The following is a 14,722-nucleotide window of genomic DNA, read 5'->3' as shown; positions in this document are numbered from 1 at the left end:
CATTCACTGGGCCCCAAGGTAGGAAACAGCATTTCCAATTGTGGCTGGGTGGCTTAGTGGAAGTTAAATGAGTAGTGAGGCTAAAAATACCAGTGTTAATACAGTGATCCCAGTTGCTGTGCTCTTGCCCAGGCAGGGGAAGAATTGCCATAGAAGGGGCTGCAGGGCTGGAACTGTGTGTTTGATGAATGAAAATAGCTAGAAAAAGCATTTGTGCTCTAAAGAATGGATGGCTGCAACTAGATTAGTCACTGTGTTTCTTTTCCCATAAATTTATATCCAGTTCTTGGGAATGTGTAGGGATATCTGGGTTCTGTACCATGTGTGACACAGTCCCCAAACCCTTTTCCTTTCCTCCTGGCTCTCTAAAAGCACCCTCCACACTTTGATTTTGTTAAATTTCCACTCAGACATCACTGAGCTATTGAAAATTACATTGTAAATTCATTTTCATGCAGCTATTGTCAATACAATATTGTCATTGATGGATGTGATTTTGGAATGAAAAACTTTATTTTCAGCTTTAGTTTGGGTTTATGCTGGGTTGTACCTGGATCATGTGTGAGGAGAGTGAAGAGGTGTGTACAGAAACAACTGAGTAGAAAATTAAAAAAAAAAAAATAGCCTGAGCTCATCCCACAAATCTGAAAATGGAATTGAAGATTTTTTTTCTTACATACTTGCCTCTGTTTGTGGTGCAGTGCAAAATCACCTTTCTCTGTGGAGTCAAGGAGCAGAATTTGAGTGTGGTTGCCAAGGCTTCACTACGAAAATTACCTTTAATTTTGTTGGTCTCGCTTTTACGCAGTCTCCTGTCTCAGGATGATCTTCACGGTGGACATGGTGTATTTTTCAGATTATATGAGTGTTCACTACTTTTTTTTCCATGGTTTGGCTGGGGCAAAGTACACACGGAAAGCCAACTGTATCCTAATTAAGAACATTAGCTATGTGCAGCCTGAAGATGTGAAATCTGTTTCCTGGCTATGTCTGTTGATTTAGTGTGACAGAACACCTGCTAATGCAGTGGAAAACTGCTCGACATGGAAGTCGAATGGAAAAAATGAAGTTTTGTCCCCCCCATCAACTCTTCATCTTCATTTTGTCAGTATTTTTGTGACGGCAGTTTTTTTGTTGAATGAGAACAGATTTGCTGTCACAGTATATGCTGTCCATTGTATTTCAGTGTTCATATTAAGCTGTAGTTCAAACAGAAGAAGGAGAAAGTTATTTGTTCTTTATTTTGCTTTGATCTGCAGGATAGCCTAGCCTTGCTGCCATTGCTTTCTCATAGAAAAACCAGTCTGTTTGGGTATGAATCCCATTCATATTCCAGTGTTAATCTTGAAATTCTAATCTTTAAATCTAGATCAAGTAACTGAATGAGAAATAATTTAAATTAATTGAAACTATAAAAGATTGTCATCCCATAGGATACTGCATGGTCCAGGTGTGTGCAAAGGGGTGAGAAGTCAGAACACCTTAAGTGCCCTCTAGAACTGGCCATTATCTCAATGTCACCCATCAAGTCCTTTAACCTCTTTTATTTCTTGCATTGTTCCTAATTCATATAGAAATGATCTAAATCATAAAATTATTCCATGGCTTAATTGGAAGTGTGAAAAGAGTAGTTCCTCTGGGGTAAATGATAATATGGTCAAAGCTTTCAGAAATAGGTTGTTGCTGCACATGTATTTTGGCAGCTAAAGGTGGTTTCATTTTGCAGAAGTTTCTCATTTACCCATTTCCACCACTGTCCTACTTCCTCAAAACCATGATACTTTTTTATTTGTTTGCTATAATCTCCAAGCAGGACAAGGAAAGTTCCTGAAGGATCTTGAAGCCCTTCTTCAGAGAGGCAAAGAGTGGGTCCCTGGGCGTGTTGGAAAGGTTGCAATTACTTCTTTTCCATCTGAAAGGAATGGGACATCCCAACCATTGCAGACACCTTTAAAATCGTAACTTTTAATCAATTAACCTCTTTCCTCTATTTAAAAAAATCATAAATCTATGTGAGAGTGTGAAAATTCTTTTTGGTCCATATTTTTGGGGAGGAAGAAAATAAAACTCCCCCCAAAAATTTTCACAGAGAAACACCTTCCTTGGTATTTCACAGAATCAAAAAATCCTCATTTGCTTGTGTCCTTCACAGAAATCCTGTTTTTCCATGCATGACATTTTGGATAAAACCTCATGATTCAAAATGCAAGACTGACCAAGAAGGTTTATGAGTCTCTTTTAGGCTCAGCGTGATGATAATGGAAATACAAGCATATAGGTCAGTTCTTGGGAACATCACATCGTTATAAACACCATGTGGTACTTGCTAGGAGAAGTGGGGTTTTAATCCAGAGCCCTCTCTGAGCTGCAGACCTGTAGCATTCTGGTTGCCTAATGTCTCCTGTATTATTTTTTTTTCCTTTTTATTGTGTAACACTGTTTGATGATGCTTAATGGAAGCCATGCCCTTGAAACAAAAAGTCCTGTCACATTGATCGTGTAAAATGCAATATTTTCAGAACCCAAACTTCTTTACAGAATTTTGTACACAACTAATTTTTAGCCCTCAATAAAGAATTGTAATAAATTCTTGGAGATAAACAGATTCCTTCATTAATCATGATTTTAAAGGCCATAATAATTCTTTTTAAGGAAAAAAATTTCTTCTTTAGCAAGCCTGCCACGCTGGTGGTTCTGGGGAACTTTTTTGTGGAGGTGGGGAATTTTGCTGTAGGATACTTTGCAGTTAGCATGAAAACAAGCAGCCTTGTCTTTCTGACTTTCTATTTGTTATTTATCTATTCATGTGTGAGCCAAGAGGGGTTTAGTGGAGGCTGGACTGAGCCATTAAGGGTGGATGAATTCAGCTGCAAGTTTGAAATGATGGTAATTGCTTGCCCATCTATTCAGTATTATTTTTGACTCTTCCCTGACTCCAGCAGACTCCAGGAGTCTCTTTGCTGCCTTTCCCCTGCTGATGCTCCCTCCTACCATTTCTTTCTTCTTGCCTTATGCATCTGAATCTCTATGTAACACTTTGATCCCTATCTGCATCTGTTCCCTCCCTTCTCTTTCCTTCCAGCACTTCACTTAACTTTATTTTGTGCATTGACTTGTTGCTTTGCCCCACTCCCTTGCTCTGTGAACACAGGAGCATTTACAGTGCTCAGGATAGTGCAGACTAAGTCACATCTGCCTCCTCAAATCACCCTCCTGCCTTCCCGGTAGATCCACTCCAGCTCTCTCCCTGCATTGCCTGGGGGCTCTTCCCAGCACCAGCAATTTTATGCCATGGCCTCATACAAAAATCAATGTAAAATAGTGTCCTGTCAGTGCCCAGGGTTGACATGTGAGCAAACATTTTAGCTGAGCTTCAGCTTATTTCATGCTTTAATGAGAAAGGTTATTAAGGAGATATGGCATTGGGTTTAAGAGTATCTCAGAGCTTCCCAAAAAAATTTCATTTAAATTCACAGGGGCTTTTTCCAGCCAGTGAAACCCATGTCTATCCTGGTAAGCAAAGAAAGAAATCCAGCAAAATGATGAAGCCAGCTAAAATAGAGTAATTTCCCAAAGCTAGCTTTCTTGCACAGAGGGATATAAAGGGACTTCCATCATTTTGTTGTCTGAAAACAGCAATGAAATCCAGATTGAGATGGGAGCTCCCTGTGTTTTTATAATATCGTAAACACTGGGAGAGCTGTGTGATTGGTAAAGGACTGGTATGTGTATGCTGCTTCTCACAGCATTTAACTGAAGGCAAAAAGCTTGTTCAAGGCACAGGTGGAGTGAAGTGCAGTGTTGAAAGCTTAAGCAGATGGGACTTAAAGGGGTTCATGAAATAGAACTAGGAGCATAGAACTGTGAGTTTCAGAATGCTTTGGTCTGTAACCAAAACTGGTAAGCACCGAGAGGTCTTAGAGTTTTCCAGCAAAAGGATTTTATTGCAGTTCTGGTCTGGCTGTCCCAGGGATGAAGGTCAGGATGAAAATTTCATTTGGTAAATAAAGTTACTCGGACTGTTGATAAGAGGAAACCAAAGAAAGGTTGCTAAAAACACTTTGGGTGGCTTATTTGTGCAAGCCCTTTGGATCACTTGGCTGGATCCTAGACTGGAGCCCATGATGCTCTGATGTGCTATGGTAGATTATACTCAAAGCAGGAAACAGTGAATCATTCTAGTACTCAGTGGCATAAATGTGGTCATAGTCTGTCCTTTTTAGTAAAAATGATGCAAAATGTTCTTGGTTCAGAGGTTCACTGCCCTGTGTAGACAATCTGTCAAACATCTGCCGTAACAGTGTGCAAAAGTCTTTCTCTGTACATTCCTAAACTTCCTATCACTATTTCCCTATCACTGCTGGCTGCAAAAGCATTTCTGAATAAGCAAGCACTTTCTTTCCAAAGCATCAGTCTCTTCCTTTTGCTTATCCACTTATCCACAGGCTTAATGATTCATTTGGCTCTTTTGCAACTCAGGAACCGATGGTGAGGTCACAGCCGCCTGGTTGTGTCATCGAAGTGCATGACAAAAAAGGAGGAGGCTGGCCAGGAAAGGAAATGCTTTTGTTTATCCACAAACATCTAGATAAGCAGAAGTTGTGGGTAATGAAAGCTGGAGAAACTTGGTGGTAGCAAAATGAGGCTGTGATCAAACATTAAACTTTTAAGAGCAGGTTAGAGTGTGGTTGGGTTTGCTCAGCATGCTCCTGAGAATTTATCAGAGAGAGCTATGTAGGAGAACAGAATAATCTGCTGATGAGGGGAATTATAAAAGAAAGAGCATTTTTATTTTGTAGAAACAAAATATGGTTTGAGTTGGAAGGAATTTTAAAGATTCAGTACCATGCAATGGGCAATTCAATACAATATCACACCTTTCACTAGACCATATTGCTCAACCTGACCCTTCAGTTGTCATCGGGTTAGATAAGTCCTTGGACCTGATCTCTCTTGGACAAAGTGGGTGCTTCAGGAGGAGGTTTTGGTGAATAGGAGCAAAGATTTGCTGTTTCTTGTCAGGCCAATGCTCTCTCTTGCCCAGTACCTTGCTGTTAAACAAGTTCCAGAATATAAGAATGATCCTAATGTAGCACAGCAAAGTCCAGAGTAGCAGTGTCTGAGTGATGCTCAAATGCTCAAAAAACTCTTAAGAACCAAAAAATGTGTATATAGCACTGACTGTAACATTTTCCTGGCCTCTTCTCAGTCAGGTCCAGATGCTTTGGAGGAAGCATTGAGAGTGCAAGAAACAATACACTGTTAGGAAATAACCTAATGAAGGAGAGGCACTGCCCACTCTTGGCAATTAGCAACTGGCTGCAGTGATGATGTTTCTTTATTTGTGTAATCCTCTCTAGGGTAACCATAGGGAGGCTGCTATTAAGGCCAACGTTTGGATTTGTGATTTAATCTAATTCTTTGGCTTTAGTGGTTACACACATCAGTTTGTGTTGTGGAATAACTCTGCATACATAGAGAAATTCTGACTCTGCTTCCCCGCCTGAGTCAGGGTTGAGCCAACATGAGGAGATGCTCTGGGCTGCCAGGGAGGTCCAGAGTGGGGGCCCTGACCTCTTGTGGTGACTGAGGAACCAGGAGCACTCTTGGCAGTGGTGTATCTCAATCCTAGGGGCTTTGTGCTTCTAGGTGAATTAAACCTCCAAAAATCTTGGAAAGGGGAAAAGTACATCATCTGCCTAGTCAGCAGCCAGGCTGTGGTCCATGCCCCTGTGTGCAGAAATGGTACTTTCTCATTTTCAAGCTTTGCTTATATTTCTGGTGGACTATGCTTTTTTTATAAAATTGTTGTATTTGGTAAGCCTTTAATGTTTTGTCTGAGTGTAAATGTCTGCATATGCTTGTAAAGGCAAAGAAAGATGCTTGTCATGCCATTGCTGTGATTAACAAGAGCAGCTTTCAAAAAACACCAGAACTATATTTGATGGTTGTGTTTCAGTGAACAGCTTTCAAAGAAAAAGCACCACTTTAAACCATGGCTTTTCCTTTCTTCTTTCAGGGGTGCATTCTCCGAAGTTGTTTTGGCTGAAGAGAGAGCAAGTGGGAAACTCTTTGCAGTCAAGTGCATTCCCAAGAAGGCACTGAAGGGAAAGGAAAGCAGCATAGAGAATGAAATTGCAGTGCTCAGAAAGTGAGTATCAGACCTTCATTGCTGCCTCTTTGCTTCAATTAGACTCTTGCATTTAAGGAGCAGGAACAGTGATTGACAAATGTGACTGATAGTTTGTTCAGCCCGTCACAGGCAGACAAGATGACCCGAGTTTAAATGGTGCTGAAAACGTTTCGAGAAATGCTCTGGTTCTCTTTTGTGTTAATGCAACCAACTGACTGCAAAGTTGGAAAGAAGAGGAGTTAGGCTGCAGTAAAGTCTTTGATGCTTTAAGAAGTCCTTATCCACTAATAATATCAGCAGTTGTGTCAAGGGCTTTGAGGAGAGGAAGAGCAGGTTATAATTTTCAAATGCATAAAACATTCTGTATGCTAAGTGCTCTGAAATTATGACATGCTATGGATTGTCGTAGGAGATGGTGGTAACCTGTGCCATGGAGAGGTACCTCTGCCACTTCTGGAAGGAGATTTATCGGTGTTGTCCACAGTGTGAAGTTTTTCCTCACTGTGGCTGGAACATATGCATAACAAAAAGGCATTTCACAATTGCTATGAATTCCTTGTAGTCATTAGAGGCTTGATCTTATCTCTTCCTCATCTTACAGATTCACCTCACCTGATTTGAGACATTTGGATCTGAACTCATCACCCTTGCCTTTCTTTCTAGGAAATGGAGAGAGATTGGTCACTGTAGGATTAGTTCATGTAGTTTGTTTTAAACTTCTAAAAGTACCCTAAATTCTCATTGAGTTAAAGGCAGTACAATTATATAGAACTCTATGTTGGACTGGAACATTGATTCCTGCTGCACTGCTGTCCCAAGTGGGACTTCTTGCCCCAGCTTTTGGTCATGTCAAAGCTGATGGCCGATCATGTGGGCACTGTGTGACAGAACAGATCCTAAAATCTACCTGGATGAACTAAATGCTCAGACAGCCTAAGCCAAAGGAGCTGGTTCAAGGGCAGATTCAGCCACCTCAGTAGACAGAGGGGATCCTCTTAAGTGGAGGACATAAATGGGGCTCCAAAGAGCTACAAGCATTTGTAGCAGTTGCTTTTCCATTGCTGGGCCACCTCAGGTCAGTACAATGTAAACCCAGTGACAAATGCAGCCTGTTGTCTTGCTGTGTAGAGTTATTGAGAACCTGTCATAAAACTCAGCCGTTGCCATCTCCATAACCAGATAATTATGACCAATAACCACAGCTTGAAAAAGTCTTTATGTGTATGGGTTTGTCCCCTGGTACTCATTTGTGGGGTATAAGAGCAGCAATATCGACATGCAGTAAGAATTGTCTTGCATCAGCCTTGAACCTAGGCTGGTAAAGCAGAGAAATCATTTAGATTATTTCTTGCTTCTTTGTTGTGAAATGTTTCTGTTCCCTGCAAACAATTTCCTGAGAAACCAGGAGGCAGCACCCGGACTTTGCTATTCCAGCTGCAAGGGCAGGAGAGTGAGTAGGCGGAAAATTCCTTAATTTCATGCAATTAGATCTACTCAGTCTCTTGTCCTATGCACGTTAGGACCTTAAAAGAGATTTTTCCTTTTTTTTTTTCCCCCGGATTCTTCTACTTAGCTGTTGCTAATACAAACTTTGCATGTCATTGCCTTTATTCTGAAAATAGACATCCTTGCTTGCAGATGCAGAATTGAATTTGTATGTGCCACCAAGGAAACGTTTAGAAAATAACAAAGTAGATCTGCATACAGTTGAGGAGAGGAGATATCAACCTGTTTCTCTGTTCAATGAATTCTCTGCTTCAAAAGCTGTCAGTAAAAATAGATTTGAGGCAGGTTGAATGGATCCTGAGCATCTGTTGCTAAGCTCCAAAGGTATCTAAGTGTCCTTGCTTTTGTTTCTGAAAGCTTAACACTGAGTGGGGAAGGCTAATTTGTCTGATGACTGAGTGGGATGCCAGAGCCCTGGGCTGCCCTGCATAGCTGTGAGGTGGCCACAGCCTTAATGTGCCATTAAGAAGAACCTCTTCTAAAGGAGATGTGCACAGAGCATGTCTGGCAGGAGGAATTGGTCCCTGTGCCCTGAGAGGAAGGTGTAGAGAGGCAGGGGATGGATGCAAAGCAAACGTAAATGCACGCATGTGTTTCCCTTTCTGGTTTTGCATTATGTCTTTTGAGGGTGCTTAAACTCTGATGGGATAAAAGTCCCAAAGGACAGCCTGCCTAGCTAAAATGCAGGCAAACTCCTTGTGATCCGTCAGAGTGGGATCTCTTGTCTGACACTGGCCTTTCTCCCCCTATGTTCAATCATTAGATTTTTGTCTTCCTCCTGATAAGCTCTGTGCTTTCTGGCAGATATCTGTCAAGTGTTGTGAAAGGCAACTCTCATTGAGTTCCCCTGGTTGTGTGTCAAATGGGGGTCAGCTGGGGGATCTTGAATATACTCCCTGCAGCTTCTGCCAACTCTTGTGTGAGCTGCTAATGCCCCTGTGTGTGGCGAGCAGGTTTTTAGGGACAGTCAGTGATTGTGCTGGCGTGTCTAGGATCAGTACACACAAGTGCCACCTACACTTTGCATCCTCAGGCTGCACTGGTGAAGGTTTGTCGCCCTGCCAGTCCTGCCAAATCGTTCAGATCTGGCAGAATCAATATGGAAGAAAGTTTGAATTATGTTGTGTGTTGAGGTCATATTTTAAATAACATTTTTAAAATTCAGGATTAAAGGTCTGTGCATGGAGTACTACAGGCAGTAGACTCTGGTGATGAAAGCATGAATCCAGTGACCAAAAGCCTTAGGTCCCCTCTCTCTGCTGCTTCCCTTCTGTCACAGGAGTTATTGTCTGTCTCAGTATTTCTTGTCTGTGAAACAGCCTTTATTCAAAAGTCTTTTGAATAAACAGTTTTACCTGCATTTATTTTCCTGTCCTTTCTTGTGTCAGCAGACACTGAAGAGTGGGTGTGACAGGGGAGGTTTCTGAGCTGGGCTTTTAGTGTGAAAGAAGAACTTCTGTCAGTCCTTCTGTGTGTCTGAACTAAAAAGCTGTTGGAAGTATTAATCCTATACTCTGTGTAGGGGAAGGTCAGTGATCCCTATGTGAAGTACATGGAAGGTAGGAGATTTTATCTCTCTGTCTGTGGGCTCGGATGCTCTTGGTGCCAAAACAAAATGACACATTTTAGAAGCGATGTTCTGCTAACAGAGGAGAGAGCTGCCAGCCAACTGATCTGCATGTTTGTGTGAGTGCCAGAGTGAATCATGCATACTCCATAATTCTGTTTTTCCAGCCATGGCCAACAAATCTGTTCTTAAAAAAGAAAAAAGGCGGAAGAGCCGTTAAGTCAATATTTACGCCTAGCAACCTTAACAGGGTTCTTCCAATATGGACTCTTTTGTGTCCCGTGGAAATCCATGGCAACATTCCCCGAAGACTCGGATGGGTGGGGACAGAGTGGGAAGGAGCTCTCTGTCGAGTGCTGTGCTGGGAGAGATTGAGTCTGCAGTTAATCCAGGAGCCAGAGCCTGACAAAGCATTTAAGCATGTGTCTAGTTTTAGAGAATTATTGGTTCCAGTGAAATTGGTGAGGAGGCTGAACTCACCTTGCAGAGCTCAGGCCTAAAAGAAAGCTTCAGAGCAGGGTGAGCGTCCCACTGGACAGCTGCGTTTGGTACCATATCTCAGGAGAGGAGTCTTCTTAATGTCTTCAGTTAAGACATTAAGACATGGAAAACATGCTGTGGTTTAGAATCTGTTTGAGGAAGAAAATGGGATCTCTAGGACAGGACTATCACAGCTCCATTAACTACCTGGCTGTGGGGAACAACAGCACACAGACGCCTTTGTGTGACACAGACTTTTTCTGACCTGACATGTGGGGAATTTCATAACCTGCCCTGAAAACAACTGTGTTCTGGTTTTGAGCAGAAAGAGAAATGTGATCCTTTCTATTGTTTGCTGTAGAATAGCGGAAATTTCTTCCACTTATGGTAATTGTGCAGGTGTGAACACGCTGAAAGAGGAATCATCTGCTAGACAGGTTCCTGAGGGAAGTACGTGGTGTGAAGAGTTGGGCTGTGGAGAAGCAGCAATCTGAGGTTCTAGTTAAATAGAAAAAAAGAAAAAAACAATGCTTGTAAGAGTCAGAGGGAAACATACCTGATTTGCTTGTTGATTTTGTTCTGGGGTTTTATTTCTTACCTACACCATTATTTATAAGCAGAAACTCTCTGTTACCGTGGGTAATACCTGCACAATCATACAGACTCAGTGCTGAGTCAGAGCAAAGCAAAGGAAGGAACAATAAACTGTGTGTAGCCCTGCACCCAGATGTATTGATTGCTTAATGGTAGTAATGTGCACATGAAAGTGCCTTGTTAAGCAATACTATTTATCTAGTAAATCATACTCTGCTTTAGATAGTTTCTGCTGAACAGGGATTTTAAAAATAATTTCTAAACTACTTAGGTATCTCTTATGCTCTCCCCCTCCTCTTTACTCTCCTATATCCTCTGGAAGAGGCACTGTTAAATTCCTTGTTACAAATCAGATCCATGTCTTATTGGGGTCTGAAGCTACTTTTCCTGTGAAACAGCTTGAGGGAACTGTTCCTAGCAGGTCAACTAAAATTCTGCTGGTGCTTTCCATTGTTGTTTCCTTGGAAGACAGGGGGGTGGGGTGTTCATGCAATGATTCATGCCCTGGCTCTGCCTCACTCCTTGAATGCCTGCACTTACAGCCAGGAGCTGCTGCTGAGGGAGAGAGGAGGGGAGGCATCCTCCAGTAAAATCTGGGAGCTCAGGGCTGTACCCATCACAGAGCTAAACAAAAAGCAGCAATGAAAAGTTTTCCTAATGTGGGTGAAAGTGTGGAAGCTCCTGCTCTCTCATAAATCAAATGATGGTCAGAGGGGCCCCGTTCTCCATCCTGGAAGGCAGTGCAGTACCTGGTGTTAAAGAGGACACCCTTGATAACAAATGTGGAAGAATCACTCCTTCTCAAGATTTACATGAAGGCTAAAAGGATAATTAAATAAATCGAGCCTTTCTGCTCCTTTTCAGCGGCCCATTGACAAGATCCCTGTAAAACCTCTCTGTCCCAGGTTCCTGTCTCTGTAAGGCCCCATCCCTCCGGAGCTAACCCCATAGCCTCTGGGAAGATGAATCCAAATTTAGTTTTGAAACACATTAGTTACCTCTTATTAAACTCTTCTGTGCAATTTAACTCAGAATCAAAGGCCACACTAATTCTGAATAAAATTGGCCATGCAGAAGTTTAATGTGCCCTAACATAAATTCTGCCATTTAATTAATTCAGATGAATGTTCTTCAGTGACTTTCTGGGACAGGCCCATCTATTCAAGTCTTTGGGTCAAAAAATACAGCCCTTGAAGACCCATACTCCAGTTTCCCAGTCTGGAGGCTCTTCTGGTGCCCACTGATGTTCTCCTATGGTAATTATTTTTCTGTGTGAGGTCACACAGTTGAGTACTAACATAAAAGTGATGGTAGTTAGATTGTGTAGCTGATGCACAAAAAGCTATGGGATTGAATTTAAGGGATTAATGACTAATTACTTCTTTGCACCCCAGAAATAAGAGCTCTTTTTACTGTCAAGAAATGGATGGAATGGCTAGGGAAGAAAAAAAAAATTAAAAAAGCACTTGTCATCTCTGTCTGTCAGGTATCATCTGATGCTTTGCTTACCCTGTAGACAAAATAGGCTTTCTGCTTTTTTATTTTTTCCCCTATTTTTTCCCCTCTCTGAATAATGGTGAGAAGATAGGCTGCCTCAGCAAGAACTGGAGAGACAGCTGGTTGTTATATTAAGTAATCACTTTCAGAGAAAGCTTTTATGTAGATTTACTTGTTAAAACCTGGCTTGCTCATAGCACTGCAGTTGCGCTGGAGTGACAGAAGGCTGACTCTGCTCTCCCTGTGCTGCCATGCTCCAAGCTCTGCCAGCTGCAAAATCAGGGCATCCCAAAAAGCACTGGGGCTCTGAAACCCCAAGGATGACTCAGGCTGCTCAGATGTGGCCACCACTTAGGGGGTGATACGGGGTGGTGCCATTAATGATGTTGATGTCAGTGGTGGAAGGGTAGGGCCTTTCCGAGAATATATTTCCTGGCACCACACATGGGTATGCTTCATCACTGCCCCAGGCATCTTTTGGGCTGATCTGGATGCCTGGCGGGACCTCAGTGCCTGCCCATGGAGCTGCCCTTACTGCTGGGCACTTCTTCAGGCATCCCTGCTAGGGAGGCAGGCAGGCTTGGAAAGGAGCCAGGATCTATAAAAATGCTTCAGGGTAGGGGGACAGTTGGGCATGCCTGGAGGCTGACATCAGCTTAAACCATGAGATCATCTCCTGGATCAAAGAGATGCAGACTGGATGAATTGCCCTTCTCCAGTTTCAAGCGAAAAGGAATATGACCCTTTATATGTGGATATGGCACAGGACAGCTCTGCCTTGGCACTAGCAGTTGGCTCCTTGTTAAGTAAATCATTCTTCTGCAAAGAATTTATCCAAGTGAAAAAAACGTGAAACCTGAAACAAAGCTGACACCATTCTTGATCACTAAGATGCTGGAAACTTTTCGGGGAAGGACTTTGCAGCCAGGACTGCCTGGATTGCATTTCATGCTAGATTAGATGTAAGCAGATGTAGGGAAACAGATCAATGCATCTTAAAAATCCTTAAAATACATTAAATGAGAGAGAAAAAAAATCCCCTCTGAAGTTGTAAACACAAACAAAATCCTTTGTATCTTCTCTGGTCTTGCACAGTTCCATTTACATGCAGTGTGCTGGGTCTACCTTCAGGGATAGTGTGTGGCGTTTCTGTGTCTGAGCCCCCTTCGTGCTCTGCATACCCAGACAGTTGTGTTCCTTCAAGGAGGTTATTGTGGGCTAAGTCATTTCACTGTAATTGCTGGGTGACAACACAGCTGTCTTCTCTTCTGGGTGGTGATGGTTTACCAGATCTCCCTTGCATAACTGTTGTTCTTCAAGGTCACCCCATACCCTGACTCATCTCAAAAAATGGCATATCTGTGTTGGGAGGAGGGTGCTGGTCAGAGGGGATGGGAGCACATCGTCACTCAGTGTGCTGATTTTTAAAATAATTCCATGTGTTATGGAAGAAACAGCTGCTTTCTGAAATAGTTGTTCTAAGATGGATTCAAGTTAGCAGAATGGCTTTGTCAGCTTTAGGCGATGTCTGCTTCTGTGCTACATAGAATCATAGTACATCCTCAGCTGGAAGGGACCCACAAGGACCATTGAGTCCAGCTCCTACTTCTGCACAGGACACCCCAAGAATCACACCATGTGCCTGAGACCATTGTCCAAACACTTCTTGAACTCTGTCAGGCCTGGTGCTGCGACCACCTCCCTGGGTATCCTGTCTTGTGTATAGCTGTAATAACAAAGCCAGGGTCCTTTCAGAGCACTTAGCTGAAGAATGAGAATATATACCCTATTTCCCAGTGTTTAATACTTGGTAAGATGGTTACAATTGTGTTTCAGTGGTACAAGTATCTGATTATATGTGCCATTTTCTGTTACCTAAAAGGAAAGAATTGTTAAGATGCATAAAGACTCTTTAATAAGATCTAACAGTTCGATAAAGGACTCAGCTTTATATCTGGATGCATAAGGTCTGCCTGTGTTACATTCACATGTTTAAAGCTAAGAGTTACCTCATTTGCAAGCACATGCCTTTGGTAGTAGTGAAAGCATTTTCACCAGTTCTTGCAACTCAGATCTTCAAGGATGTGTTCGTGCCTAAAAGTGGCTAAGGATGTACTTCTAGGTGGCTTCGTTAGGCAAAATACTACTTCTTCTGTTTTCTCTCCCGAGATTCTTCATAATATGGAACGCTTTGTCCAAAACTAAGTTTGTTTTTCTTTTTTCCATGGAAGTAATTTTTTTCATTTGGAAGACATATGAAAGGCCATTTAAAGGTCTCGTGGCATTAGCAAAGTGAAGATGTCCTTGTCTAAATATTACCGACCTATTGCATTTTGCCTGTATTCTCTAACTTTGTCTTGAACTAGAGGAATTCAGTGTTTTGTAACAAGCTGTTGTGATGTGCTGGTGGGAACCAGCTAATTTCTAACCTCAAGATGACCGTATTTTGATGATGGGTAAGGTTTCACATGTGTAGTCCAAACACCTCAACGGATAATCCTTTGTCTTACTTTCATGCTGTTAAAATCCATGGCAGTAACTCATAAAATACTGGAGTATCTGCATGGTGAAGTAGAGTTATAATTTGTGAAACACTGCATGAAGGAGAATAAGTAAATGCAAGGTAGGAATCATCTGGCCAGCTGGAAGCATCCTCAAGGTACACAGCTGCATCTGAGCTCAAATCTCACTTGCACTGGAAATCATCAAATATGCATTTCTAAGTAGATCAGAATGTACAGGGAGGAAGAACAAGTATTCCAAAAGTGTCAGTTCAAAAAGGTAGAAACAGAAGTCTTATCAGAAATGACAGTTTTCGTGAGTACTCCTTGTCCAAAGCAGTTGTTTGCTCATGGTTGCATGCTAAAATGCTTTGTGAACACAACTTGCTGTATTTTTGGCCTTCATTATATTAAATTAGACCAGTAATGTTGTCAGTGGGCAGG

The 14,722-nt window shown here is 42.0% G+C and overlaps 1 protein-coding gene across 3 annotated transcripts in view; it reads left to right on the top strand.

Moving 5' to 3' along the window:
* Positions 1–14,722, top strand: part of CAMK1D (calcium/calmodulin dependent protein kinase ID) — a 218,001-nt gene that overhangs the window by 86,923 nt on the left and 116,356 nt on the right. For all 3 annotated transcript variants that reach the window (XM_064656495.1, XM_064656496.1, XM_064656497.1), the window contains exon 2: positions 6,020–6,151. In XM_064656495.1, the coding sequence (XP_064512565.1) occupies positions 6,020–6,151 (132 nt within the window). The remainder of the gene's footprint in view (positions 1–6,019; positions 6,152–14,722) is intronic.

Source organism: Pseudopipra pipra, chromosome 5 (assembly GCF_036250125.1).
Source record: "Pseudopipra pipra isolate bDixPip1 chromosome 5, bDixPip1.hap1, whole genome shotgun sequence".
NCBI classification, from domain to species: domain Eukaryota; kingdom Metazoa; phylum Chordata; class Aves; order Passeriformes; family Pipridae; genus Pseudopipra; species Pseudopipra pipra.
The sequence above is the reverse complement of the archived record's forward strand: the minus strand, read 5'-3'. Positions and strand labels throughout refer to the sequence as shown.